The sequence below is a fragment of the Bos indicus genome, chromosome 10 (genome assembly GCF_029378745.1).
Source record: "Bos indicus isolate NIAB-ARS_2022 breed Sahiwal x Tharparkar chromosome 10, NIAB-ARS_B.indTharparkar_mat_pri_1.0, whole genome shotgun sequence".
In the NCBI taxonomy this organism is placed as follows: domain Eukaryota; kingdom Metazoa; phylum Chordata; class Mammalia; order Artiodactyla; family Bovidae; genus Bos; species Bos indicus.
Window position 1 is genome coordinate 51,057,704 of NC_091769.1, and position 26,638 is coordinate 51,084,341.

General features: G+C 36.5%; 1 protein-coding gene across 9 annotated transcripts in view; it reads right to left on the reverse strand.

The window, feature by feature from the left end:
- Window positions 1-26,638, reverse strand: part of RNF111 (ring finger protein 111) — a 94,125-nt gene that overhangs the window by 18,604 nt on the left and 48,883 nt on the right. For all 9 annotated transcript variants that reach the window (XM_070796667.1, XM_070796663.1, XM_070796668.1 and 6 more), the window contains exons 3-6: window positions 16,980-17,106; window positions 14,193-14,356; window positions 10,909-11,103; window positions 3,524-3,843 (exon numbers count right to left, since the gene is read on the reverse strand). In XM_070796667.1, coding sequence (XP_070652768.1) covers window positions 3,524-3,843; window positions 10,909-11,103; window positions 14,193-14,356; window positions 16,980-17,106 — 806 coding nt within the window. The remainder of the gene's footprint in view (window positions 1-3,523; window positions 3,844-10,908; window positions 11,104-14,192; window positions 14,357-16,979; window positions 17,107-26,638) is intronic.

The following is a 26,638-nucleotide window of genomic DNA, read 5'->3' on the forward strand; positions in this document are numbered from 1 at the left end:
AAAACTTTTAAATCATACTTTGATATCCTCCTTTACACCAAAACTCTGACTTGTAATTTAGGACTCCTTCAGAAAACGTATAATCATGCCATTGAAAACACTTAAGGGTTCAGGAAAAATCTGTCATTTTTAAACTGTACACAGCAAGGATTCAACTAAAACTCAAATAGTGAAAACATTATCCAAGATAACAAAGGGTCTAAGATTATTCAAGCTAAAACCATTAGTTAGCTTTGCCTCACAACTTTTTCACTTAAAAAAAATTAAACCACAATTACTTTTATTAGTAAAATAATTTTAGGGAAGGATCATTTACCAAGTTGAAAAATCAAAGAGTCTAAATTCCATCCCTACTACAGCACTTTGAAAAGTCCTAAGGAAAACACTTTACCTTCTACTCTAGAGCAGGTAACAGAAACAGAATTGCTTCTTTATATTCTTAAGTATTTTAAGTATAAGCCTTTGCTTAGTGTTCAGTACAGCTGCCAATTTTTAAAATGTGATTAAAGAAAATGAAGATGTTATATATGGAATCGTATGTAGGGATTGTTCACTACTGAAATCTGAGTGGCTAGAGGTGAGGAAAGCTAGGGTAATGCATTTATTAGAGGCCCAGGTCACTCAGTCCAGTGAGGAACCATAGCGGTCTTAGTATATTTTAAAAATTTATTTTATTATTATTATTTTTAGAGACAGAGTAGTCTTTGTGGTTTCAATGGCCACCCTGTTCAGAGGATAATAGAAACGTAAGAAACTCTGGATATTAAAAAGGAAGGAGGAGGACGGTACAGAATGAGGGAAGGACAATAGAACTACTTTCCTCTTGTATATTACGTGTCTACAATCAATTAAGTAAATGTCTGACGTCTTTCTTCTGAGTTGGCAAATACAGTATCAGCTTCTAATTTGGATAAATAAGGTTTAAGAACAATATTTTAAGATTGTTAATTATTACTGATGACTCAAATCCTTTGTGTATTTCCTATTTAGGTTAAAATCTGGCAAATGGACTGGAATATTAACATACTATGAAGGTGAGCAAATTTCCTATCTTCTTCTCCAGTGATTAACAAAACTCCCAAAGATTGAGTAAGGTAGGGTGAAGGTCCTCCTAGAAGCAACCGAGGGTAAAGTTAACAGTAGAGAATAAAAAGGGGGAAAAAACCAACAGACAGAACCCTCTTCTTCACAATTCCAAGAGTTCACTCAATTCTTATTCTAGAAGGAAAAGAGGGGTTAAGCAAGATGGTACAGAAATAGCAAATATTACTTTTTTGTTGTTCAGTCACTAAGTCCTATCTGATTCTCTTGCGACCCCATGGACTGTAGCCCACCAGGCTCCTCTGTCAATTGGATTTCCCAAGCAAGAATACTGGAGTAGGTTGCCATTTCTTTCTCCAGGGGATCTTCCTGACTCAGGGACTGAATCTTGATCTCCTGCATTGCAGGCATCTTTACCACTAAGCCACCAGGGAAAGTGAAAGTGAAAGTTGCTAAGTCATGTCCAACTCTCTGCAACCCCACAGTCCATGGAATTCTCCAGCCTTTACTGGAGTAGGTAGCCTTTCCCTTCTCCAGAGGATCTTCCCAACCCAGGGATTGAACCCAGGTCTCCTGCACTGCAAGTTGATTCTTTACCAGCTGAGCCACAAGGGAAGCCCAAGAATGCTGGAGTGGGTAGGCTATCCCTTTTCCCATGGTTGTCCCCAACGCAGGAATCAAACCAGGATCTCCAGCATTGCAGGCAGATTCTTTACCAACTGGGCTATCAGGGAAGCCCTTTACATAGATCATAAATAATGTATAACACTAAACTATTCTATCAAAAGAGAAAGCTACTCCCAGAGGAGTAGTATGATAGAGTCAAGTGACTACTAAAACTTCTCTGTTGTTAAGACTAATCCTCCCCAATCTTTCTCTGCCTATCTACAGTTTGACAATCATGAGACACCACACAATTATAAATTCTAAGATCAATCTCCTTCTCCTCAGCTTCCTACTATGTCCACACAGGTCTCAAATGTAGACTATATGAGGCTATCTCATGTACATGTGGTTAATTTCAGAGTCCTACAAAGAGCTACACGAATCTCAAACTGTTCATATCTCCAAAACCTCACTCTTTAGCTTCATATCCATTATCACTATTGAATGCCTGATCCTGCTGATTTTCCTCAAGGTTTGTGTATAGTTCAAATACTTAGAGACAGATGTTAGAGAAGATCTCCTGGAGAAGGAAATGGCAACCCACTCTGGTATTCTTGCCTGGAGAATTCTGTGGATAGAGGAGCCCGGCAGCCTACAGTCCACAGGGTCACAAAGAGTCGGATGCAACTGAGCAACTAACACTTGAGAGAGAGAGAGATCAGTAGGTTACACCTATATTTGACATAAAACAATAAAAGAGATACTACCTATAATTAAGTCACTCAGGTTGCTTTTTTAGGCCCAAAAGGTAGAACAGGTGTGGTCAACCAACAGATGTTAGTACTTAGAACTGCTGTTACCAGAGCCAAAACATCATCCAAAATCTCTTTAATCACATTTCCTACTAAACCCTTTCAATTTTTTTTTTGTATCAGCAGCTAGTTTCTTCTTCTTAAGGGAACACTTCACTTTCTTAATTTTAATTTGTCAGAAGCAGAAGAGATAAGCATCAAAAATTTAAAAGACAAAGCAAGTAATGTACTTGAGCAAAGGGGAGAGGGTACAGTGGAGCAGTTACTTTGAATTTCACTTTAACTTTTTCTAGCCCATTTTTTTTAGCACATGTGTCACTTACCATTTTATATTACCCATTTTGTTTTTTAAAGTATGCACCACCCAGGTTTACATCACAATTATACACAGAAACAACACAGCAAAAGTTAAAATAGCACAAAATACCTCACTTTATTTACTCCATGTGATCACCAATACGAATTTAACATTTTTTGACATTTTAAGTACTCACTATCAACCAATTTACTTAATTAGCAAAAAAAATTACTGATAATTTTTTTTGCTGACATTTCAATTTTCCAGAAACTAAAAACCTAATCTGCTCCTGAGAAACAGGAGGTTCCTCCCTGTATGGTTTTGCAGCTGAGAAGTCTGTTTATTTCTATATGAGTGGAGATGACTGGGAGGCTCCAGAAGAGGAGGTAGAGGAAAAAACTGGGAGAATTCCCCAATTTCTCATGAATGAGGCTGACACTGCAGTTTCAATACCTTTGTTTGAAATGGAATCCTAAACATTAAATCCACTTATATTTAACTAAAAACACTGAAAAACATTCCAGAATAAAAAATAGTATCCAATTATCCACATCCCTGGTCCCCTCAATTGGTTGCAATCATTTACAACATGAGAAAATCCTAAATACTTAATTTAAAAAAAAATCACAGACCATTAAATTACGCCACTCTTGCAGGGGCAAAAAGAATTACTTATTTGGTACATAAACTTTATCATTAGATTTTTTTTCTCCGGAAGGAACTGCAATTTTAAAAAATTAAGAAGAACTCATCAAATTCCACATACCTGGTCATGGTAGCTGGTACTAGAAGTACTATTCGCTCCACAAGGTGGTTGTACTTGTGGAGGTCTTTCCACAGGACAAGTAGGATCACTAAAGGAAGGAGAAACTGGGACAGCTGGGTGGGGAGTATGATGATGGTGGTGATGATGCTGAAAATGGTGGCCATGCTGCTGAAAGCAACTTGTGTGTGGATGTCCTAATGCATGGTGATTCTGCGATGACCCTCCACAGGGCGAGTGCTGGGGACAGCAGGAAGGTAACCTAGGCATTGCAGGAGGGCCAGGTTCTGTTACAGCATTAGATGCAGTTCTCCTCGAGTCATCTTGAAATGAAAAAATGCACAGATCAATTAAATGATCAAGTATCGCTGTGTAAAAAATACGTGTGTGTGCTTAGCTGCTCAGTCATGTCTGACTCTTCACAACCCCATGGACTGTAGTCCACCAGGCTTCTCTGTCCATGGGATTCTCCAGGCAAGAATACTGAATGGAGTAAGATAGCCATTCCCTTCTCCAGGGAATCTTCCCGACCCATGGACCAATCCGGGTCTCCTACATTGCAGGCAGATTCTTTACCATCTGAGCAACCATGCGTATAAATAGGTGAATAATAAGTGATTAGTGAATTCAAGTATCTGTAAACAATAATGTGATATATTCACATTCTTAACATGTATATCCTGTAATTTTAGGCAGTGGTCTTCACTGGGATTTTCTTCCAAGCTTCAAGAGGCTTATATTTACCATGACGTTTAAATATGGCAATAAATCACCTTTTGCTAGGTCATGATAAATTATTAGTTTTTAAAAATAAATTATTAGTTTTAAATTGTATTTTAAAAACTCCAAAGTATCATGGGAGTCCTTCCATTATATACAACAAATACTCTTAATACTATAAATCATTCCTATATAATGAAGACTACTATGTCATACTTCTTAAAATCTTAACTTCTGAAAGATATAACCATCCAACTCAGAGCATATCTGGCTAAGTCTTACTAACTTCCAATGTCTTTTCCCTTTCTCTGGTCTCTAACCTCAGATCCAGTAGAACAAAAGAAATGATAAGATTCTACCTGGTTGAAAATTATAAGTCTCTTGTAATAACTTTGTGACTCAAAGTTGAATAGTGGGATAAAAGCATGGCGTCAGACAGGCTTAAATTCTAATCCTGAGCCTGTCTAATTTGAGTAATGTGACTTTAAGAAAGTTATTTAATCTCTTTCTCACCTATTAAATATAGCAGTAACTATCTTGCATGGTTGTTCTTAGAAAAGATAATAATCTTCTAGGTACGAAACATCTGAGTCCTAATTATGCTCTGTGGCATGCCCAGAGTTACTTTGAAGGTACATTCTTCCAGGCCAGAAGAAAAGCAAATGTGTCCCCAGAAGGTTTATCCCAGTGTTTCAAACTCCTCTAAGAAACAGCACCCTTTCCTCAAACTACATATGTGCAAATTAAAAAAAGATAAAAATGGAGATACATTTTTTACTTAAAAAATAAAAATTAGAGGAATAGAAAACCCAAAGCTTTGTCCTTCCTTTCCCCCACATGACTCATGAGGCATCTCCTCAGAATTCTTAGGATTCTAGAGTACACCTGTGTTCCAGCCATATTTCTAGAATAATCAATACCAGGGATACCTTACTCCTATTTGGCTCACAATAAAAAGCTATTCTCTTCTGGGTCAGTGTACCAATTAGGGATCTTCTAGTTATTTACAAACAATACAAAAAATCCAACCAAAACTGGCTAAAACAATGAAGGGAATTTACAGACTCACATAAATTAATCTGGGTGGCTCTGACTGATGAGTGTGATTGCAGTACACCTCCCTGTAATTCTCCAGTGTCTGCCCTCCTATACATGTCCTATTCTGCTGTTGCTGAGTCTCTTCCAGACAAACCTAAACTCTTAGGCATACTGTTAGGCAGTATCTCTATTCTAGATCTCTGAATATTGTTTTACTTCCCCCTCAAGTTCCTATTCTGACCTATTTGGGCTAATTTCCTGAGCCCTTTTGTATGGGTTCTTAATCTGAGAACCAGAATTCAGGAGTCTGTAAACTCGGATAGAAAAGAATTACACTAATCTCTAGTAGCCTCCTGGAATTAATACTACCTTGTTATCATAAATTGAGAGGTTAAATATCACAAGTAGTTTGTAACAAAAACAAAAAAGATAAAAAAAGTCAACAAGTTGTTCACTTTTAAAACATAAGTGATAGCAGATTCAAAGTCAGTTCAATAACTACATCCCTTTCATTCATTTGCATTTCAAAATTTCTTGAGTAACCTGGATAGAATCACAACTGGCATACTAGGAACTGACTATGATCAACAGCTATCTTAGTTATGCTGAATCTAAAGTAGCTATTTTCTATAGGCTGTAATATTTATAGCAATATCATCATTATAGGATCTTCACTTCCTACAACATTTCTGGGGTTATATCTCAGTCCGCATGTCAAAATGTTACACAAGTAAATGTCATTTATTATGTGTTACTTCAGAAAAGAAAATCAAAAACCTTTAGGACACTAAATCCATTCAGTGGATGGACTAAATGACCTTCATAGTTCCTTCCAACTGTGACACATTAATTTTACAAATCCAGAAACTCTAAGACTAAGGAGATGAGTCTGTAACCAGAGCAAGAGATCTAGGGACTGCATGACCAAAGTGATAGATACAACATTTATCTGTTTAAAAATGACTTGCCCTCTTGGTCTTCGATTATTCCAAAAACAAAGGTCAGAGTGAGAGAAGAGGAAGCACAATAACTATAATATCCTTAAGTCTGAATATATATTTAAGGGGTTAAATGATTAACAGTATGCCCCTCAAAAGAGGACTGACCTTATAGCTCTACTTCTTAGGGTACAGTTTTGATTTCCAATTAAATTAATATCTGTTTTCCTACAGTCCAGAAGCTCTTTGTTGCTCAAACAAGGTAGAAATCCAAAGCAAAGACAACTGAATCTCCCGTTGTTCAAGAGTTAATAACCAAAGAAAATTGCCAGAGCAGAGTAAAATACAAAGATATCTAATTAAGTAAATAAACCCTGCCCTTTTTTAAAATTAAAATTAGCTTACTGAGTGTCCATTAAAAACAGATCATCACAAATCTACATCAGAGAAATTAACTCCACATCACAGTGACATCAGGCTGCTTAAAGTACTTTTACTGTAATTCAAGGAAGAATACGGAGATGTACTCATGTATTTATTCATTTATTTGGCAAGTCTTACATATAATAATAACATGGCTAAGGATCTATAAAGATACTGGAAAATACAACAGTAAAAAGGAAAGTCTTGACCATTAAAATAATTTAGGGATATTGTCTGCTTTTGTTGTTTTATCTCTAGCAACTAGAAACAAGCTACAACCTAGGCAGATCAACAAGCACCTGCTAAATTTAAGCTAACCTCGCAAGGGAAAAGAGGCATGCCTGTATGGGAGCAGCTTAGTGCTAAAAAAGGGAAGACTTGATCTTTGGTCCTCAAGGAGCTCATCATCAAGCACAGAGAAAATTTAAAAAGAAATCAACCAGTACTGTAACAGAAGCAATGGGTTCTAGTACAGTATAGAGCAGCACTGTCCCCCAAGGAGTATCCAGCAACAACTGGGGATACTTTTGGCTCTCACAACTGGAGGGGAGGGGGCACTAATGGTAATTCAGTGGGTAGAAGCCAAGAATGATGCTAAATATCCTACAATGCACAGGAGAGCCTGCCCGCCCCTATAGGAACTGTCCAGCCCAAAGACAAGAGTACCAAGGTTGAGATATCCTGGCATAACGAAGAATACAGGATTCAAGCTAGACTTTGTAGGTCTGAATTCTGGCTCTACTGTCATATAACCTTAGATAAGTTACTTCACCTGCAAAATGAGAATAATCATACAATCTGTCTCATGGGTTATTATGAAAGTCAGAGCTACTATAAATAATTAACCAATATTATGAGTTCAACAGGTGTTAGCTATTACTATCCGTTACAATTGTTAGCTCTTTTTATGTTGTGTTCCCAGTGTATAGAACAGGGCCTGATACATAGAATGCAATCAATAGTTTGCTGAATAAATGAATACACAAGATACGTACGCATACGCTAGGAACACACTGAGAAATCATACAGATGATAAGCTGAGTGTGGGCATGCTGAATTTGAGGTGACTGCAGAATGGCCCAGAGGAGAGGAAGCTGGATATGAAAGTTTAAAACAAGGAGAGCACTCTGGAAGCACAAAATGGTGAGTCATTGACTACTGGTAGCAGGTGAAAACACCTAAAATTATGAGATGGATCAGTGAAAAAAGGGATGAGAATAGAGTTCTGGGAGAAAAGAAGATGAGAAGAAAGTTTACTGCCAGATTTTAAACATCATGTTTGTTTTAAAAGGAGTCAAAGTTAAATGAAGGAGTTTAAGGTGAAGAAGATCCCTTAGGTGTGCATAGACTTAACACAAATGCACACGTACATGTATGAAAGGAATGAAACCAGCACAGATGCTGAACACACAGGCAAGATTAAAACAAGGCCAAGGACACAAAAAAGGATAGCATGAAAAGCACAGATAAAGAAACTGGAAGCTACCTGAAGGGAGTTGAGAGACCAGCAGTTAGGAGATATGGATAGGTATAAACATACAAAAGTTTTTAGCATGAGAACCTTCATTTATTTTTTTATCCTCCTTCCACCCCCAGAAATGAGAGTCTTAATAAAAATAAGACAATTTTGGAATAGACACTGAGGGAAAGGAAAGGGAAGGGAACTAATTGAGGTATGATACTATCACAACTTATTACCAACAGCCCAAGATCTGATTCCATAAATTCAGGAGGCACTGATCTGCATGGTTCTATGATTTTTATCAGCCCCATTTAGAAACCTGAATAAGAGATAAGCTAGATGGCTCAAGTGATTCAACGCTGGACATATGCAAGAAGGTGCAAAGTAAAGACAGGATGTGAAGAAAATAGGTGAATGATATTCTACAGTCCTGGAAGGAAATGAAACCAGCAGAACTGAATGCCCCTAATACAGTCTATCTGTATGTGCTTTTATCAGATTTATAGAGAGGAACAACTTTGCCTTGAACAAGATTCTCCTCGTCTAGAGAAATGTAACATGATTAAGTCTATCAGAAGGGCTGTCATAAAAAGAATAAATATCATGGAGAGGGTCCACTCATGCAATGATGTTACTACTTAATAGATTAAATATGAATCCTAACTAAACAAAGGTGTTAAAAAATAAGTACATAAATAAAAGCTTTGAGATAAAGTTTTCTTTAAATAAAGTTGGGACTGTTTCAAAGTTGTCTTGAAATAAAGTTGGGACTGTTTCACATAACATCTAGATAAACACAAGGTACAGAATGCAACCAGAAAAGAGTGTGCAGTCAATAAATGAAATAAAAGCCCATTTCACTTCTGCCTACATTTTCTTTTTCAAAAAATGCAGTATTTAAAAGATATCCCAGGAAATTGTGTTTCCTCAAGGCTCACCTTTAGTTTCCAGGGAAGGGAGATCTAAACCAGACACAAACAGTTTTCTAATCTGCTCAACGTTAAGTTATAAGGATATAAGAATTAAACATATTATTAAAAGCAAAAAAAAATTGATATAAAATATACAGTGGTTTCATTATTAATGGTCATCACTATTATTACTGGTGATAGAGGCAATCTACAACCTATAGGGTCTATGATGTCTCTGCTAGTAAACAGCAAGTTCCTATCTCTGTGCCATCATTCAGGAGAGAAAAAAGGCTATTTTAAGATCTAGTCAAACAGCTGATAGGAAAGAACCAGAGATTGCACTGCTAACTGAATCTTAAGAAATAATCTACAAGCTAAACCTGTAAAATTCTCCTTTAAAAAATTTTTATTGATATATACTTGATTTACAATGTTGTGTCAGTTTCAGGTATTAAGTGACTCAGTAATTTATATATATATATATATATATATATATATATATATATATATATATATATACTTTTCTGGGGGGTAGGGTGGGTGGGCTTCCCTGGTGGCTCAGATGCCTGGAGAATTCCATGGACAGAGGAAGCCTGGTGGTGGGCTATGGTCATGAGGTCACAAAGAGTCAGACATGACTGAGCGACTAACACTTTCACACATCACTTTCACACGTACTCTTTTTTTACATTCTCTTCCCTTACAAATTATTACAAGATATTGAGTATAGTTCCCCTGAGCTATACAGTAGGTCCTTGTTGGTTATCTGTTTTATATATCAAAGTGTGTATTTTAATCCCAAGCTCCTAGGGATGAAGGAGGAAACATGTTTGTTGCAAGAAGGAAATTGTTCTAAGACTAGTGAGAAGACCATCAGCTCAAACTGCACGCAATCAGCACCATTAACTTAACTCCCTTAACTCCCCAGGGGGCCCTTCTTGGATTTATTTTTCCCTTTTTTTAAAACTATAAAAATCTTAAAACATAAGAGTAAATCTTTGCAACCTTGGGTTAAGCAATAGCTTCTTAGACATGACACCAAAAGAATAAACAATAGAATTGGGGAAATGGACATCGTCAAGCTTCTTAAAACTCCCACTCCTACTTTCAATTCTTTTGGATACGTATTTAGGAGTTGACTTTTGGGTCTTACGGTAACTCCATGGTTAACTTTTTAAGGAACCATCAGAGTGTCTTCTATCATTTTACACTTCTACCAGATGTTAATAAAGGTTCTAATTTCTCAATATCCTTATTAACACTGGTCATCTTCTGATTTCCTGTTTCTTTTGTTTTGTTTAATTATAGGCATCCTGGTAGGAGTAAAGCGGAATTTCATTCTGGTTTTGATTTGCATTTCCCTAATAACTAATGTCTTCATGTGCTTCTTGGTCATTTATATAAATGATCTTCTTCTTTGGAAAAATGGCTACGTACATTCTTTGCCCATTTAAAAACTGGGCTGTTTTTCTTTTTACTGTTAAGCTGTGCAAATTCTTTATATATTCTGGGTACCAGACCCTTAGCAAATACATGATTTTCAAATATTTTCTCCCATTCTGTAGGCTATCTTTTCACTTTCTTATAAATACCCTTAATGTACAATAATTTTAAATTTTGATCAAGTCCTATTCATTTTTTTCTTTTGTTGATTGTATTTTTGGTGTCAGCCATTCAATTCTCCCCCATCTCTTTCAGTTGAGCTATAATACTCTGGTAACATAGCACACAGAAACTCAAATATGAAGTCATAATCTAATTCTAAGAGACCACTTTGTTAACATATGATGTTTATTCTAAGAATATACTCTTGCTAACACAGCTAAAATCTTAATAACAACAATTCTTTTTCTAACAAAGAGTCTCTCCTCGCCCCTTTTTATTTTTTGCACATACCTCCTGTAGAAGTACCAGTCATACTATTGCTTGTGAGAGTAGTTGAAGTCTCTGACACTGTGGAGGGTTGGCTACTAGTGACAGCTGCAGCAGTATCAGAGGCCTGCTCAGAGGTAGATGGATTTGAATTGTTAATGGAAGCGCTTGTGGTTTGTGATTCCATTCTCGCAGAAGTGGTTGGTACTACAGTAGGTTCTACAAAATACAAAATATTTAGCATTTCAAAACAAATTAGGCAATGGGTTATATTTTAATAAAAGCTAATATTTTTATAGCTATTAAACTTAAAATGTGAACCCTCTGATAAGTACAATATATAGTTTAAAAAGAAAAGCTTTCGTAAAGTTAAATCAACATTAAAATGAAATGTTACTGTATTTTTAAACATACATGTGCATATTCCAATAATTCAAAGGACTAACATAGTTTTCTTGGGTAAGGACCATGTAAGTTTTCTGATCACAGAGAGGTAAAATAAAAGTCCCTCTGCTATGTTCACACACATTGTCCCAGGCTGTTAGAACAGCACACAAATTGTACTCTCTCTGGTACCTATGGATTTTAGAGTTCAACGGTTTGGATAGAAATTCTGATTTCACCACTGACAGATTGATCCAGGAGAAATTACTCAACTACTCTCCATTTCCTCATCTATAGAACTAGTAAAGTACAAAATTTTCTTCATAGAACTATTGTTAGGATGAACAGAGATCACACATATGAAGTACCTATAGATGATGCTTTACAAATCGAAGTCATTTAATAAACATTAGCTGGGATTTTTAATATGTTTTAATTTTTCACATGTCGTATTGTATGTTTTCCCCCAATTTTTTTGCAAATATTTTTATCCGTGCTTTCTAATAAAAATTAAAGTTTCTGTAGTAGAAATTAAAAGAAATTTCAGGTAGACCTTATGAATGAGCTCTATTTTAGACTCTAATTGTTACATGACTTTAATAATTAATAATGGGAATAAATCTGTCCAAACCATAGTCACAATAATTAGACTTGCAAAGAAGATATTTAAAAGTGATACAGAATAGAATGAGAAAACAACCATTCTCTACAATGCAGTACAGGAGACTGATTACTGAAACACAAATAGTGCCTGTTAGTCTATATGGAACCCTATACTTCAGATGCTTAAAGAAATATATTTGCCTAAACATAAAAGGGAGAGGAAGGAACTTCTGTTTATTTGCCAGTAGTTGACCTCAGTTTCTCAGTCAGAGGTATTAACTTTTTTGGTTGAATAATTCTGGACTGGAGGTGGGAGTGGCTTAGAGGTGGGCTGTCCTTTGCATTATAAGATGTTTGGCAGCACCCCTGGCCTCCACCCATTAGATGTTAGTAGCATGGATGGAGGAGCCTGGAAGGCTGCAGTCCATGGGGTCGCAGAGGGTTGGACACGACTGAGCGACTTCACTTTGACTTTTCACTTTCATGCATTGGAGAAGGAAATGGCAACCCACTCCAGTGTTCTTGCCTGGAGAATCCCACGGATGGGGGAGCCTGGTGGGCTGCCGTGTATGGGGTCACAGAGAGTCAAACATGACTGAAGCGACTTAGCAGCAGCAGCAGCAGCAGCACTCTCCCTCCACTCTGAGAATCAAAAGTGTGTAGATACTGCCAAATGTCTCCAGGCACACAAAACGGTCACTAGGTAGGAACCACTGTTCTAACTAAACTTATGTTTTAGATTTACTTTTAGTAAGATGGAAGCTTTCCACTGAGAGAAGGGAGTCCGTCTACTAATCACTGGAATACTTTTAACATAAAAGTATTCTGTTTGAACTAAATTCAAGTGGATTAAAAAGTTACTTAGATGGCAGGTGTCACATGGGAAAACACAAAAAGTTTCCAAAAGAGTCAACAATATTTAATTGGATAATCTTTAATAAATCCCTATTATATTAACCGCTTCTTACAGATGATTTATGGTACTTCCAAAATAAAAACCAAAACATTGTTAACTGAAATGTACATTGAGAATAAATTCTCTCTTCATAAACATCTTAACTCCAAAGTACTGGTACTCTGAAAGTTATGATCATCCAAACTGCCAACAGCCAATATTAGAGTTGATTTCACAAGGCCCTTAACTCTTCCAACCTAGCAAATGTATTCTTTATCTAATTTATAGCTAACTGCCAAAACTAATGGGCTTCCCTTGTGGCTCAGATGGTAAAGAATCCAATCCATATATGGCTTACCAAATATTAAGGACATTATGATTGAGGGCTTCTTTTTTAACTTATTTGAGTATGGTTGCTTTACAATGTTGTATTAGCTCCTACTGTACAGCAAAATGAATCAGCCATACATATACATGTATCTCCTCCCTTCTGGACTTCCTTTCCATTAAGGTTACCACAGTTCATTAAGCAGAGTTCCCGACCATTTCCTTCTAAGATGTAACTATCAGTATCTAAAGATAATTCTCAATTTGAGGGAAAATTCACAAATGTATTCATATATTCATACTTGCTTACCACATTTCCTAACCTCTGCTTTCCAACTCTAGCATTGTTTCCTCAGTTACTTGGGTGTAGCTGTATGTAAGCCAGAGAAGTGAAGTGTAAGTCTTAGTCGCTCAGTCATGTCCAACTCTTTGCAACCCATGGTCTGTCCATGGAATTCTCTAGGCAAGAACACTGGAGTGGGTCGCCATTCCCTTCTCCAGGGGATCTTCCTGACCCAGGGATTGAATAGGGTCTCCTGCAGTGCAGGAAGGTATTTTACCATCTGAGCTACAGAAGCCCTGTAAGCCAAAACGAAACACTAGAGCTAAGCAGCACATAAAGTAACCACATTATTACACTGAAAGATAACATAACTTATAAAAGCAAATTCAACATCTCAAATAACTAGTATTAATCATTTAAACTCAGTTACACTGCTTTTCTGTTCTGTATTTTAAAACTGTTGTTTCTATTTTTCATAGTAAAGTATGACAGCAATATTATAAATGAAAGTAACACATAAGTCTAAGGATAGATCAAACCACCACTTGTAAAAATAATTTTTTCTAAGAAAACAACTACCAAGCAGTGAAACAATAACCAGAAAAAACTTAGACACAACTTACAAACTGGGGTTATATTATCAACTGAAAATAACATTAGGATAATCTGCCAACTTCTCTGTAATTTAATAATATATTATTGACATATTATTATTATTACCAATAATAAGTAGCAATAAAGAGTTTCTAACATATTAAGATATTTCATTTTACTAAATTGTCTTCATAATTCCACACTGCTAGCACTCCAACTTACCATCTTCATCAACAGTAAGGTCCACAACTTCTGCTGCATTCTGCCTCAAGGGCTGTATAACAGTAGACATTCTATTGCGGTTCCGTGGCTCCTGTGGTCGACTTGTATGAGAACTTGAACCTTGGCTCCAGTGAGATCTATTGTGTCCAAGGGTTGACCGAGACCTAAATAACAAAATTTTTAGTCACCTAAGAAATCATAAGCCTTTCTTACAAAATAAGTTGTGAAATTCTTCATGCAAGAATTCTCCAGAGAGATAATCACAATAGAATTTAGAATTATGACTAGCATAATGCTGAGCACTCAATAAACATCTGAATTAAATATTTAATAAATGTTCACCAACCAACTGACCTAAGAAAACGAAAAATATGTTAGGCCTATCATTGGTGTAAAATATAGGATTCTGTTTCAAGAATGCTACTCTCTTTTCAAGGTAGAGTAGTCACCTGGGTTATAATCAATCATTTACATTTTAAGACCTAAAATTATTCATCATAGATATAGTAACAAAAATATCAACACCCTAAACATTTAATAACATTCACATGATCTTCAGCTTTGGGAGTCCAGAACCAAGTTGTTTCTGGGACTGTCCTAAAAGAGATTTGAAGTACGAGAGATTTCTTGCTATCAGGAGAAGTAAGGATAGCCGTAGCTAGTTTACTGCAGCTAACTATACTTTGGCAGCTATACATAACATCATTGTTTGAGCCACTTATGCTTTAAAGGCATATAACTACAAACCCTCAACACCAAATGCCTTTTATCATCTGTTAATTATGTATATTGTACTAAATTACTTACAGGCATATATTTTATTATTAAAAAATTGTAAAGGATTCACTGTAATGATCTGGATTAAAGGTACAGAGAGACAGTATATAGAATATGCAGCTCTCAGGATCCAAGGAGAAAAAAATAAATGTTTTGGGAAGATGGGGTTTACTACAAAGTTGGTTTCTCCTCCTGCCCAAAATGAATGTAAAACTGCCTATATGCTTATATGTATGTATGTCAGCATGTACGGAAAAAAGTGAGCCAGATCTTCTAACATGTAGTTGTACGCGTATGAGATTGGTCACTCAAAGTTCATACAGAGAATTTCAGAGAAGAACTCCAAAGTTCAAACTGAGCTGAAAATGGCCTTAGCAATCATGGAGCCTAGAAGTTTAGAAAGAACTTCAAATTGTAAATTTAAATTTTCAAGTAATAGAGGAGTATAGAGGTTAAATCCTGAGACACAGATTAAAAAAAAAAAGAAAAAAAGACAGTGTATTCCAGCAAGAATTGTACATATTAAGGCATGAGGATAAACAAATGTTTCAAGATGAAATAGTTTTAGATAAGGAGAATGATCACCATTTAAAATTCTTGAGAAATCAAGAGTCTTTGATGAAACTGAGCAGCCTATTATTTCTGAGAAACTGTTAATAGCTGAAGAAACTTCCAGGTCTTTGCAGTACTTTGGTGAAAACTTCACAGGATATACTAACTCCAAATATAATGTTGAGTGAAGTACCAGCAAAAAGCCTGATGTATAAGGAACAGTTCCAGAGGCCTTAGTGGCAATTATCAAATCCTGACACAAGGAGATCTGAAACATGGATACATTCTCTCTTACAGAGGAAGGGCAAGGAGCCAGTTGAAGTGACAAAGTTAATGTTCTAGGTAACCATAAGGAAAATAAATATGAGTAATGAGCATATATGTCTTTTTCAAGAGCACTGTCTCCACTATGTAAATGCATTTGCTTGAATATTTAAACATCTGCATGATAAGAAAGCTCTCCAATTCCACGAAAAAACAGGTTCTTAGTTTCAACAATAATTATAGCTCATAGAAACCAAGTTAATATTGTATCAAGCACTATGGGCAGTCACAGGTATCTATATGGCACATACCACGGAGTATCAATTTTCCTCCAAGTATGGGAAAATCATTTAAATTTAAACAAGTGTATGTTATAGAGTACTCTCTTCCACGCCATTAGAGCAGTACTCCAATGAAAAAGTGTTAAGAAGCACGTTCTAGACTGTTACATGAACATTTTTTTTTCAATCAATAACATTAAAATACAATAAGCAAATGCATTTCTAAATTCATTCCAACACAAAAATTAAGGTTCATCCATAGATTAGTTTTGTGCATGACATGAAAGAGAGGAGCAGTTCACTGCTTCCTTTACCAGTATCTGTAACCATCTAAAGCCCAAAATGAATACAATATTAGGGTCTCTCTCTCTCTTTTTTGGTCAAAGTGATTCTCAAAAGGACAATGACATTTCAATTATTTATCAAAACAAACAAGGATATCCCATTCATTTTTTACTACAGAGCTTATAACAAATTACTGAGTGAAGGACAAAAAAATTTTAAAAGAGGTTTGATACAAAGTTGTCCTAATATAAAAGCATAAACATCACTGGTATTAATGAGAAACCAGGAGTTTGTGAACTCTGAATCATAAAACAAACTCAATTTTATAAAACACCAAGTAAAATCAATATTTATCCAGAGCAATGACTCAACTCTCACTGTATACTTGGGGTGCTTAAAAAATACTGATTCCTAAGATTCTGGTTCAACTGGTCTGGGCCATGATCCAGCAACAATATGTATTTTATAATCTTCCCAGATGAATCTAACTCAGCCTAGTTTAACAACCACATACTCAAACTAGGTTGTTTTTTTTTTTAATTAAAACAATGAAAATATCTGCAGCACAAATGTGTCTAAATATTTATACTTAAAACTTCAAATATACAACTAGGAATTAAAATCTTACCGATAGCTTTCCCCAACTGTTACTATCTCCACTTCACTGTCAGTTGAGGTAACATTAATTTCTTCATTGGCAGTGATCTGGGGAGTGGAGGAAGCTTCTATCACCACAACATCTTCATCAATATTTCCTAGAAAGAAGAAAATACATTTGAAGGGTATATGAGATAAACAAAGTCCTACTGTACAGCACAGAGAACTATATTCAGTATTCTGTGATAAACCATAATGGAGAAGAATATAAAAAAAAAAGAATGTATATACATGTGTAATGTTATCAACTTGCCAAACAGAAGAAATGAACACAACATTGTAAGTCAACTATACTTCAATTTTAAAAATTAAGGGCATATGCCTGTCAGCTAACTTATAGACAAAAAATTTTGACATTTTTTACTTGTGTGAAATTAGTCACAAAAGTGAAAATTTTATCTGCCAAATCAAAGTTTTTAAAACCGGAGTTCACCACACATAGTGAAAAGTTACTTACTCTTTTTTTAAACTTTTGTTTATTATTTACCCTTGGTTGTGCCGGGTCTTCACTGACACGTGCAGGCTTCTCTAGGTGCAGCAAGCAGGGACTACCCTCTAGTTGCACTGCGCAGGCTTCTCATCGTGGTGGCTCTTCTTGTTGCAGAGCACAGGACTCTAGGACACGCAGGCTTCCGGAACTGTGGCATGTGGGCTCTAGAGTGCCCGCTCAGCACTTGCAGAGCACAGGCTTATTTGCCCTGAGGCATGTGGGATCTTCCCAGACCAGGGATCGAACCGTTGCACTGGCAGGTGGATTTTTAACCAATGGGTCACTAGGGAATTCCCTTTCTTAATCGGTACGTATTCATTTTTAATTCTTCTCATGATTTTTGTTTATGCTTTACAAACTTTCAGTAGTTTCCATATGAATTTGCATAATCATATAAGGACATTAACACTGTAATATTTGGAAGTAGTCATTTAAGATCTTATGTAAGATATTCACATTCTGTAAGATATTAACCCTTTAACATATAAAATGAAGACACTACACTCTCTGCACACTTTCTTCAGGGTTGTTTTTATTTGTGTGATATGGTATTTTTTAAGAAACACAGTGACTTTTTAGTTTTATGCTACAGAACCTTTTTCTGTACACAATCTTTTCTAAAGTATTCTAAGTTTGGAAAGTGCTTCCTTATCTAGAAGACATTATACTGGGTTCGGTGTGTTTCCTTAGTATTTACTTCACCTAGAACTAATTTTTACTTACGGCATTAGATAAGATTATTACTAGAAGTTGGCCCTGCTAAATGAAACAATGTAGTCCCGCACACACACTCACACAAAAACACTGTATGATTTCACTTATGGGTGACTGTTTAAAGTAGTCAAATTCACAGATAAAGGGGAATGGTGGTTACCAGGACTGAGGGGGAAAGAAGGAAAAGGGAGCTGTTAATTGGGTATGGAGTTTCAGATTGCAAGAAGAAAAAGTTCCAGAGATCCATTTCACAACCACGTGAATATTCTTAAAACTACTGAACTGCACCCTTTAAACTGGTTAAGATGGTTAAACAAACAAAAAAAAAGGATAAAAGTTACCCTCCATTTCTACTCTTGCTGTATTTTCCACAAATCTAGGGCTAAACTATCTTTTTAAAAATAGTCTTATCTCTTCATTACTATCACCTGTCTAAAGGTCAGCCAACAATTTCTAAGACATGTTTGAGATAAGAATTTTCCAATAATAAGAATATTGAGAGCTTAAAATTTCATCCACTTTAAGTGTACATTTCACTGACTTTAGTACATTCGTGAAGCATAACCACACCGCAGTCCAGTTTTTAAATATTTCCAATACCCTAAAAAGATCCCACAAGCCCTATTTCAGTCAATCACCATCCCTCTATCTGCATCCCTACACCCCTACAACATGGAGAAGGAAATGGCAACCCACTCCACTATTCTTGCCTGGGAAATCCCATGGACAGAGGAGCCTGGTGGGCTACAGTCCATGGGGTAGCAAGAGTCGGACACGACTTAGTGACTGAACCACCCCTGTCATTATGGATTGAATTGTATTTTCAAAAGCTCAATATAAATAGAGTGATACATTATAAATACTTTCATATCTGGCTTATTTCACTGCTGCTACTGCTGCTAAGTCGCTTCAGTCGTGTCCGACTCTGTGCAACCCCAAAGACGGCAGCCCACCAGGTTCCCCCGTCCCTGGGCTTATTTCACTAAGCATACTTATTTTGTGATTTATTTATCTTTCTGGCATATCAACAGTTCATTCATTTTTACTGCTGAGTAAGTTTCCTATCATATGAATATATCACAGTTTATCCATTCTTCTGTTATTGATGGACACCTAAATTTTTCTCACTTTTGGCTATTATAAATAAATGCATGTACTTCATTGTATACATGTGATTACATTTTTCTTGCGTAAATTCTTAGGAATGCAATTTCTACATACTATCATACATTTGTGTTTAGCATTTTAATGAAGTGCCAAATTGTTTTCCTAAGTGACTGTTCAATTTCACATTCTTGCCGGGAAAATGAGGGCTCTATATCTTTGCCATGGATTATTATTGTCCCTTTTTTTATAGTAACTGTTCTAGTGCATATATAGTAGTATTTTATTGTAGTTTAATTTTCATTACTGTAATAACTAATGATGTTGAGCATTTTTTCAAATGCTTATTAGCCACTGTGCCAAAATATCAATTCAGATCTTTCATTCATGTTTAACTTGGACTTTGGTGTTGAATTATAAAAGTTCTTTATATACTCATTTCCTTAATGGTGTCTTATGAAGCACAGAAGTCTTTCATTATAAGATGGTACCAAAGAATTTAACTGAAAGAGAAACTCCCCAGGTCAGTAGGTGCCCAATATGCTACTGGAGATCAGTGGAGAAACAACTCCAGAAAAAATGAAGGGACGGAGCCAAAGCAAAAAGAATACCCAGCTGTGGATGTGACTGGTGATAGAAGCAAGGTCCAATGCTGTAAAGAGCAATACTCCATAGGAACCTGGAATGTCAGGTCCATGAATCAAGGCAAATTGGAAGTGGTCAAACAGGAGATGGCAAGAGTGAATGTCAACATTCTAGGATTCAGCGAACTGAAATGGACTGGAATGGGTGAATTTAACTCAGATGATCATTATATCTACTACTGCGGGCAGGAATCCCTCAGAAGAAATGGAGTAGCCATCATGGTCAACAAAAGAGTCCGAAATGCAGTACTTGGATGCAATCTCAAAAATGACAGAATGATCTCTGTTCGTTTCCAAGGCAAACCATTCAATATCACAGTAATCCAAGTCTATGCCCCAACCAGTACTGCTGAAGAAGCTGAAGTTGAACAGTTCTATGAAGACCTACAAGAGCTTTTAGAACTAACACTCAAAAAAGATGTCCTTTTCACTATAGGGGACTGGAATGCAAAAGTAGGAAGTCAAGAAACACCTGGAGTAACAGGCAAATTTGGCCTTGGAATACGCAATGAAGCAGGGCAAAGACTAATAGAGTTTTGCCAAGAAAATGAACTCGTCATAACAAACACTCTCTTCCAACAACACAAGAGAAGACTCTATACATGGACATCACCAGATGGTCAACACCGAAATCAGACTGATTATATTCTTTGCAGGCAAAGATGGAGAAACTCTATACAGTCAGCAAAAACAAGACCAGGAGCTGACTGTGGCTCAGATCATGAACTCCTTATTGCCAAATTCAGACTGAAATTGAAGAAAGTAGGGAAAACCACTAGACCATTCAGGTATGACCTAAATCAAATCCCTTATGATTATACAGTGGAAGTGAGAAATAGATTTAAAGGCCTAGATCTGATAGATAGAGTGCCTGATGAGCTATGGAATGAGGTTCGTGACACTGTACAGGAGATAGGGATCAAGACCATCCCCATGGAAAAGAAATGCAAAAAAGCAAAATGGCTGTCTGGGGAGGCCTTACAAATAGCTGTGGAAAGAAGAGAAGCGAAAAGCCAAGGAGAAAAGAAAAGATATAAACATCTGAATGCAGAGTTCCAAAGAAGAACAAGAAGAGATAAGAGCCTTCTTCAGCGATCATGCAAAGAAATAGAGGAAAACAACAGAATGGGAAAGACCACAGATCTCTTCAAGAAAATCAGAGATACGAAAGGAACATTTCATGCAAAGATGGGTTCGATAAAGGACAGAAATGGTATGGACCTAACAGAAGCAGAAGATATTAAGAAGAGATGGCAAGAATACACAGAAGAACTGTACAAAAAAGATCTTCACGACCCAGATAATCACGATGGTATGATCACTCACCTAGAGCCAGACATCCTAGAATGTGAAGTCAAGTGGGCCTTAGAAAGCATCACTATGAACAAAGCTAGTGGGGGTGATAGAATTCCAGTTGAGCTATTCCAAATCCTGAAAGATGATGCTGTGAAAGTGCTGTACTCAATATGCCAGCAAATTGGAAAACTCAGCAGTGGCCACAGGACTGGAAAAGGTCAGTTTTCATTCCAATCCCGAAAAAAGCAATGCCAAAGAATGCTCAAACTACCGCACAATTGCACTCATCTCACACGCTGGTAAAGTAATGCTCAAAATTCTCCAAGCCAGGCTTCAGCAATATGTGAACCTTGAACTTCCTGATGTTCAAGCTGGTTTTAGAAAAGACAGAGGAACCAGAGATCAAATTGCCAACATCCGCTAGATCATGGAAAAAGCAAGCGAGTTCCAGAAAAACATCTATTTCTGCTTTATTGACTATGCCAAAGCCTTTGACTGTGTGGATCACAATCAACTGTGGAAAATTCTGAAAGAGATGGGAATCCCAGACCACCTGATCTGCCTCTTGAGAAATTTGTATGCAGGTCAGGAAGCAACAGTTAGAACTGGACATGGAACAACAGACTGGTTCCAAATAGGAAAAGGAGTACATCAAGGCTCCTTTTTTATATATGTTGTTATACTTGTTAACAACAAGTATATTGTCACCCTGCTTATTTAACTTATATGCAGAGTACATCATGAGAAACGCTGGACTGGAAGAAACACAAGCTGGAATCAAGATTGCCGGGAGAAATATCAATAACCTCAGATATGCAGATGACACCACCCTTATGGCAGAAAGTGAAGAGGAACTCCAAAGCCTCTTGATGAAAGTGAAAGTGGAGAGTGAAAAAGTTGGCTTAAAGCTCAACATTCAGAAAACTAAGATCATGGCATCCGTCCCATCACTTCATGGGAAACAGATGGGGAAACAGTAGAAACAGTGTCAGACTTTATTTTTCTGGGCTCCAAAATCACTACAGATGGTGACTGCAGCCATGAAATTAAAAGACGCTTACTCCTTGGAAGGAAAGTTATGACCAACCTAGATAGCATGTTCAAAAGCAGAGACATTACTTTGCCAACAAAGGTTCGTCTAGTCAAGGCTATGGTTTTTCCTGTGGTCATGTATGGATGTGAGAGTTGGACTGTGAAGAAGGCTGAGCGCGGAAGAATTGATGCTTTTGAACTGTGGTGTTGTAGAAGACTCTTGAGAGTCCATCAGACTGCAAGGAGACCCAACCAGTCCATTCTGAAGGAGATCAGCCCTGGGATTTCTTTGGAAGGAATGATGCTAAAGCTGAAACTCCAGTACTTGGGCCACCTCATGCGAACAGTTGACTCATTGGAAAAGACTCTGATGCCGGGAGGGATTGGGGGCAAGAGGAGAAGGGGACGACAGAGGATGAGATGGCTGGATGGCATCACTGACTCGATGGACGTGAGTCTCAGTGAACTCCGGGAGTTGGTGATGGACAGGGAGGCCTGGCGTGCTGCAATTCATGGGGTTGCGAAGAGTCGGACACGACTGAGTGACTGATCTGATCTGATCTGAATGGAGAGATAGACATAGAGAACAGACTTACAGACATGGGGAGAAGGGAGGAGAGGGTAGGATGTATGGAAAGAGTAACACAGAAACTTATATTACCACATGCACAACAGACAGCCACAGAAACTTGCTGTGTGTCTCAGGAAACTCAAACAGGGGTTCGGTATCAACCTAGAGGTGGGATGGGGATGGAGATGGGAGGGAGGTTCAAGAGGGAGGGGATATATGTATACCTATAGCTAATTTATGTTGAGGTTTTACAGAAAACAAAATTCTGTAAAGCAATTATCCTTCAATTAAAAAATAAACAAAATTAAAAAGAAGAGAAGTCTTTCATTTTGATGAAACACCAAGTCAGCAATTTCTTTAATGGATCACATTTTTGGTGACTGTTTAAACAAACCTCTGCATAACCAAAGGTGACTGAGTATTTGTATGTTGCTTTAGCAATTGTGTAATTTAGCTCTTAACATGTATGTCTGCGATCCATTTTGTTAATCTCTGTATCTAACATGATATAAAAGGTCTAAATTCACCTTCTGAGCATGTAGATCTATAACTGTCCCAACACCATATGATGAAAGGACTAAAATTATTCTATTTTGATACCTAGTACATTTCAGGTTTTCTTAATTATTTTTCAGGATTATAAATCAAGGGGAGAGAAAAATTCCTGAGATTTGGAGTGGAGCAGTGGCACCCCACTCCAGTACTGTTGCCTGGAAAATCCCATGGATGGAGGAGCCTGGAAGGCTGCAGTCCATGGGGTCACTGAGGGTCGGACACGACTGAGCGACTTCACTTTGACTTTTCACTTTCATGCATTGGAGAAGGAAATGGCAAACCACTCCAGTGTTCTTGCCTGGAGAATCCCAGGGACGGGGGAGCCTGGTGGGCTGCTGTCTGTGGGGTTGCACAGAGTTGGACACGACTGAAGCGACTTAGCAGCAGCAGCAGTGGCATTAGACATCACTTTAAAAGCCCTGATATCTCTAAAACATACATACTTCCATCCAAGATCCTATCTTGACATCTACCAATATCATATTTATAAACCCCTAAAAAAACGGAGAATATGGTTTGATTATAAATGTAATTGTATAAAGTTACATAAGTTTACAAAGTTACAAAGTTTCTTCAGAGAAGCCAAATGTACTCCTATTGAGATTATTCTTAGACAGTTTATTCCCTTTGCTGCTTTTGCACACGTTACCTTTTTCTCATTGTATTTTCTACTAGTATGTTGGTATTCCATTGATAGTTATATTCAATTTTATCCTGTTTTGACAGAATGCTTGCTTACCACATGATAACAAATGGCTCAATTTTTTTCTCAGTGTGGAATTTACACAGTCTACATTCCTTTACCTGAGGCACCATTCCTAGACATCCTGGAATTTCATCTGTAATATAGCTCTATCATCAAATATCTGTACTACTTCAAAAGCTGGCCAGTATTTGGAGGAGGTTACAAGTCCATGATTAGATATATAACATATTCTCTGATACTGATACTCCAAAGAGGATAACAAAGCAGGCACTAGTAAATCAGAGGCAATGAAAGACGTTATGATTGGAGAAATAGTTATTTTAAAAATATTCCATAACATTTTATTTTGGAATACATATAAATTGTTCTATCCACTAAATAGAAAAAAAATAAGATTTAAAAACTATGAGATGTGCAAAATTTTAAAGTAGTTTCTAAGTTCTAAAGTCTACACTCATAGACATGTTCAAGTCAAATGGTTTTTTTTGTTTGTTTCTGGTTTGCTTGTTTTGTTTGTTTTACATTTGGGAAACCAGGAGATGCCTTCTCTTTTTTTTTTTAATTGTTTAAATTTATTTATTTAGCTGCACCAGGTCTTAAATGAGGCATGCAGGATCCTTTATTTGCAGCATGTGGGATGTCGTTCCCTGACAGGGATCAAATCCAGGCCCCCTGCATTGCGAGGGCAGAGTCTTATAGCCACTGGACCACCAGGGAAGTCCCTAAATGTATTTTTAACATCATAAATATCTTATACACAGAGAACAACAAAATGGCAGCACTTAAGTATCTACTTAATATTCTCAATTCAATTTCCAAATTACTTTTCTAATTCTTCATAATCTCATACATGATAAAGAGTAAGATAAAAGCTCCCAGCAATCATATATTTAGAACTAAAAGTATAATATATAAAAATAAAACACCATGGATTAAAAAAAAAAAAACCAACTCCCTTATTTTAACCTATCAAGTAGACATTACCATTTTACATGGAGAAAAGCTACATCTGCATATCAACTTTATTGGTGATCTCCCTCTATGGTATGTATATATGAAATTTCTTTACAAGCCTGTAAAGAAATCACCTAACGTTGTTGTTCAATCACCAAGTTGTGTCCCACTCTTTGCAACCCCATGGACTGCAGCCTGACAGGTAATATTAAACACCTTTCAGGTAGTTAAGCAAAGTCAAACATCAGTTCCAATGATAAATGATACAAAGCTAGCTTTGCTAGTGTATTAAAATTTAATTTGTATCATTTTTTATGAATATAGAGGCTGTATAACTAAAAGTTATATAAGTAACTTATTTAGGCACTGTTTGCTTAAATGTAATTTTTCCAAAAAGAACCTTTATAAGCATTACTTGAATACACTACACAAAAATCATGCAACTAAATAACTATCACAATTAGGCAAGATATGGGTATCTTTAGAATGACTATTATTTAAAACAAAATTTAAAGGAAATATCCCTGAAGTTATGAAGTTAACCCTAATAAAGCTTTAAAACAATCAACAGGTCACTTCTTATCGGACCAATTTCATTTTTGTTGTCTTTTACACGTAGAAATATTAAATGACAAGAAACTTTAGTGTAACTAAAAGTGATGGGACTGCAGGTGATTTAGCTATTTAAGATTACTTATTTTATTTGTACTTCATGAGAAAAATAAAATGTAACAACCTGGATAGTGTAACAATGGTAACAAAAACAACAGTTGCTCTAGCAGACTTCTTCGGGAATCCCTCCATATAACTTGTTATTTTCGTTTCCCTGTGTCTTAAGTCTGGTATGATGCCAATAACAAGAGCTTCCAATTTGTGAGCGCATACTCTGTCCCATGTTTAATATTCTACGTGTCTAGCTCCATAAGAAACTAAAACCTAAAAAGTTTAAATGACTTGTCGAACAAACATAAGCAACACTTGGAATTAACACCTAATTCCAAATCTGAACTCAGACTCTTTACATAAAATATATCATAATGCAATGCATGTTCAACAAGCTGATGCTAGTTACTATCAAAGAATCTTCCTGTTACAGTTGCCATTGCTACTGCTCCTGTCTTTTGTAGTCACAAAGTTACTTAAGTTTTAATAGCTTTGACTCTTCTTCTGAGGGATGCTTTTGTTGGGTATCTTTTCAAAAGAAGTGAAAACATATACATACACAAAGAATCTGTACCCAAATGTTCACAAACAGTATTATTTACAATAGTCAAATACTAGAAACAATTAAATGTCCACCACCTGACAAATGGTAAACAAAATGTGGCTTATCAATACAATGGCATACTATAAAGGAACTAAGTAATAAAATGAATAGAATTAAATAAAAACAAAATGAAATTAATTACTGATATCTGCTACAACACAGATGAACCACAAAAACACTAAGGGAAGTGAAAGAAGCCAGATACAAAAGATCACATATAGTATTATGAAATGTCCTGAAAAAGTAAGTCTATAGAGAGAGCAGCAGATTAGAGGTTGTATGAGAAGTAAGTGTAGG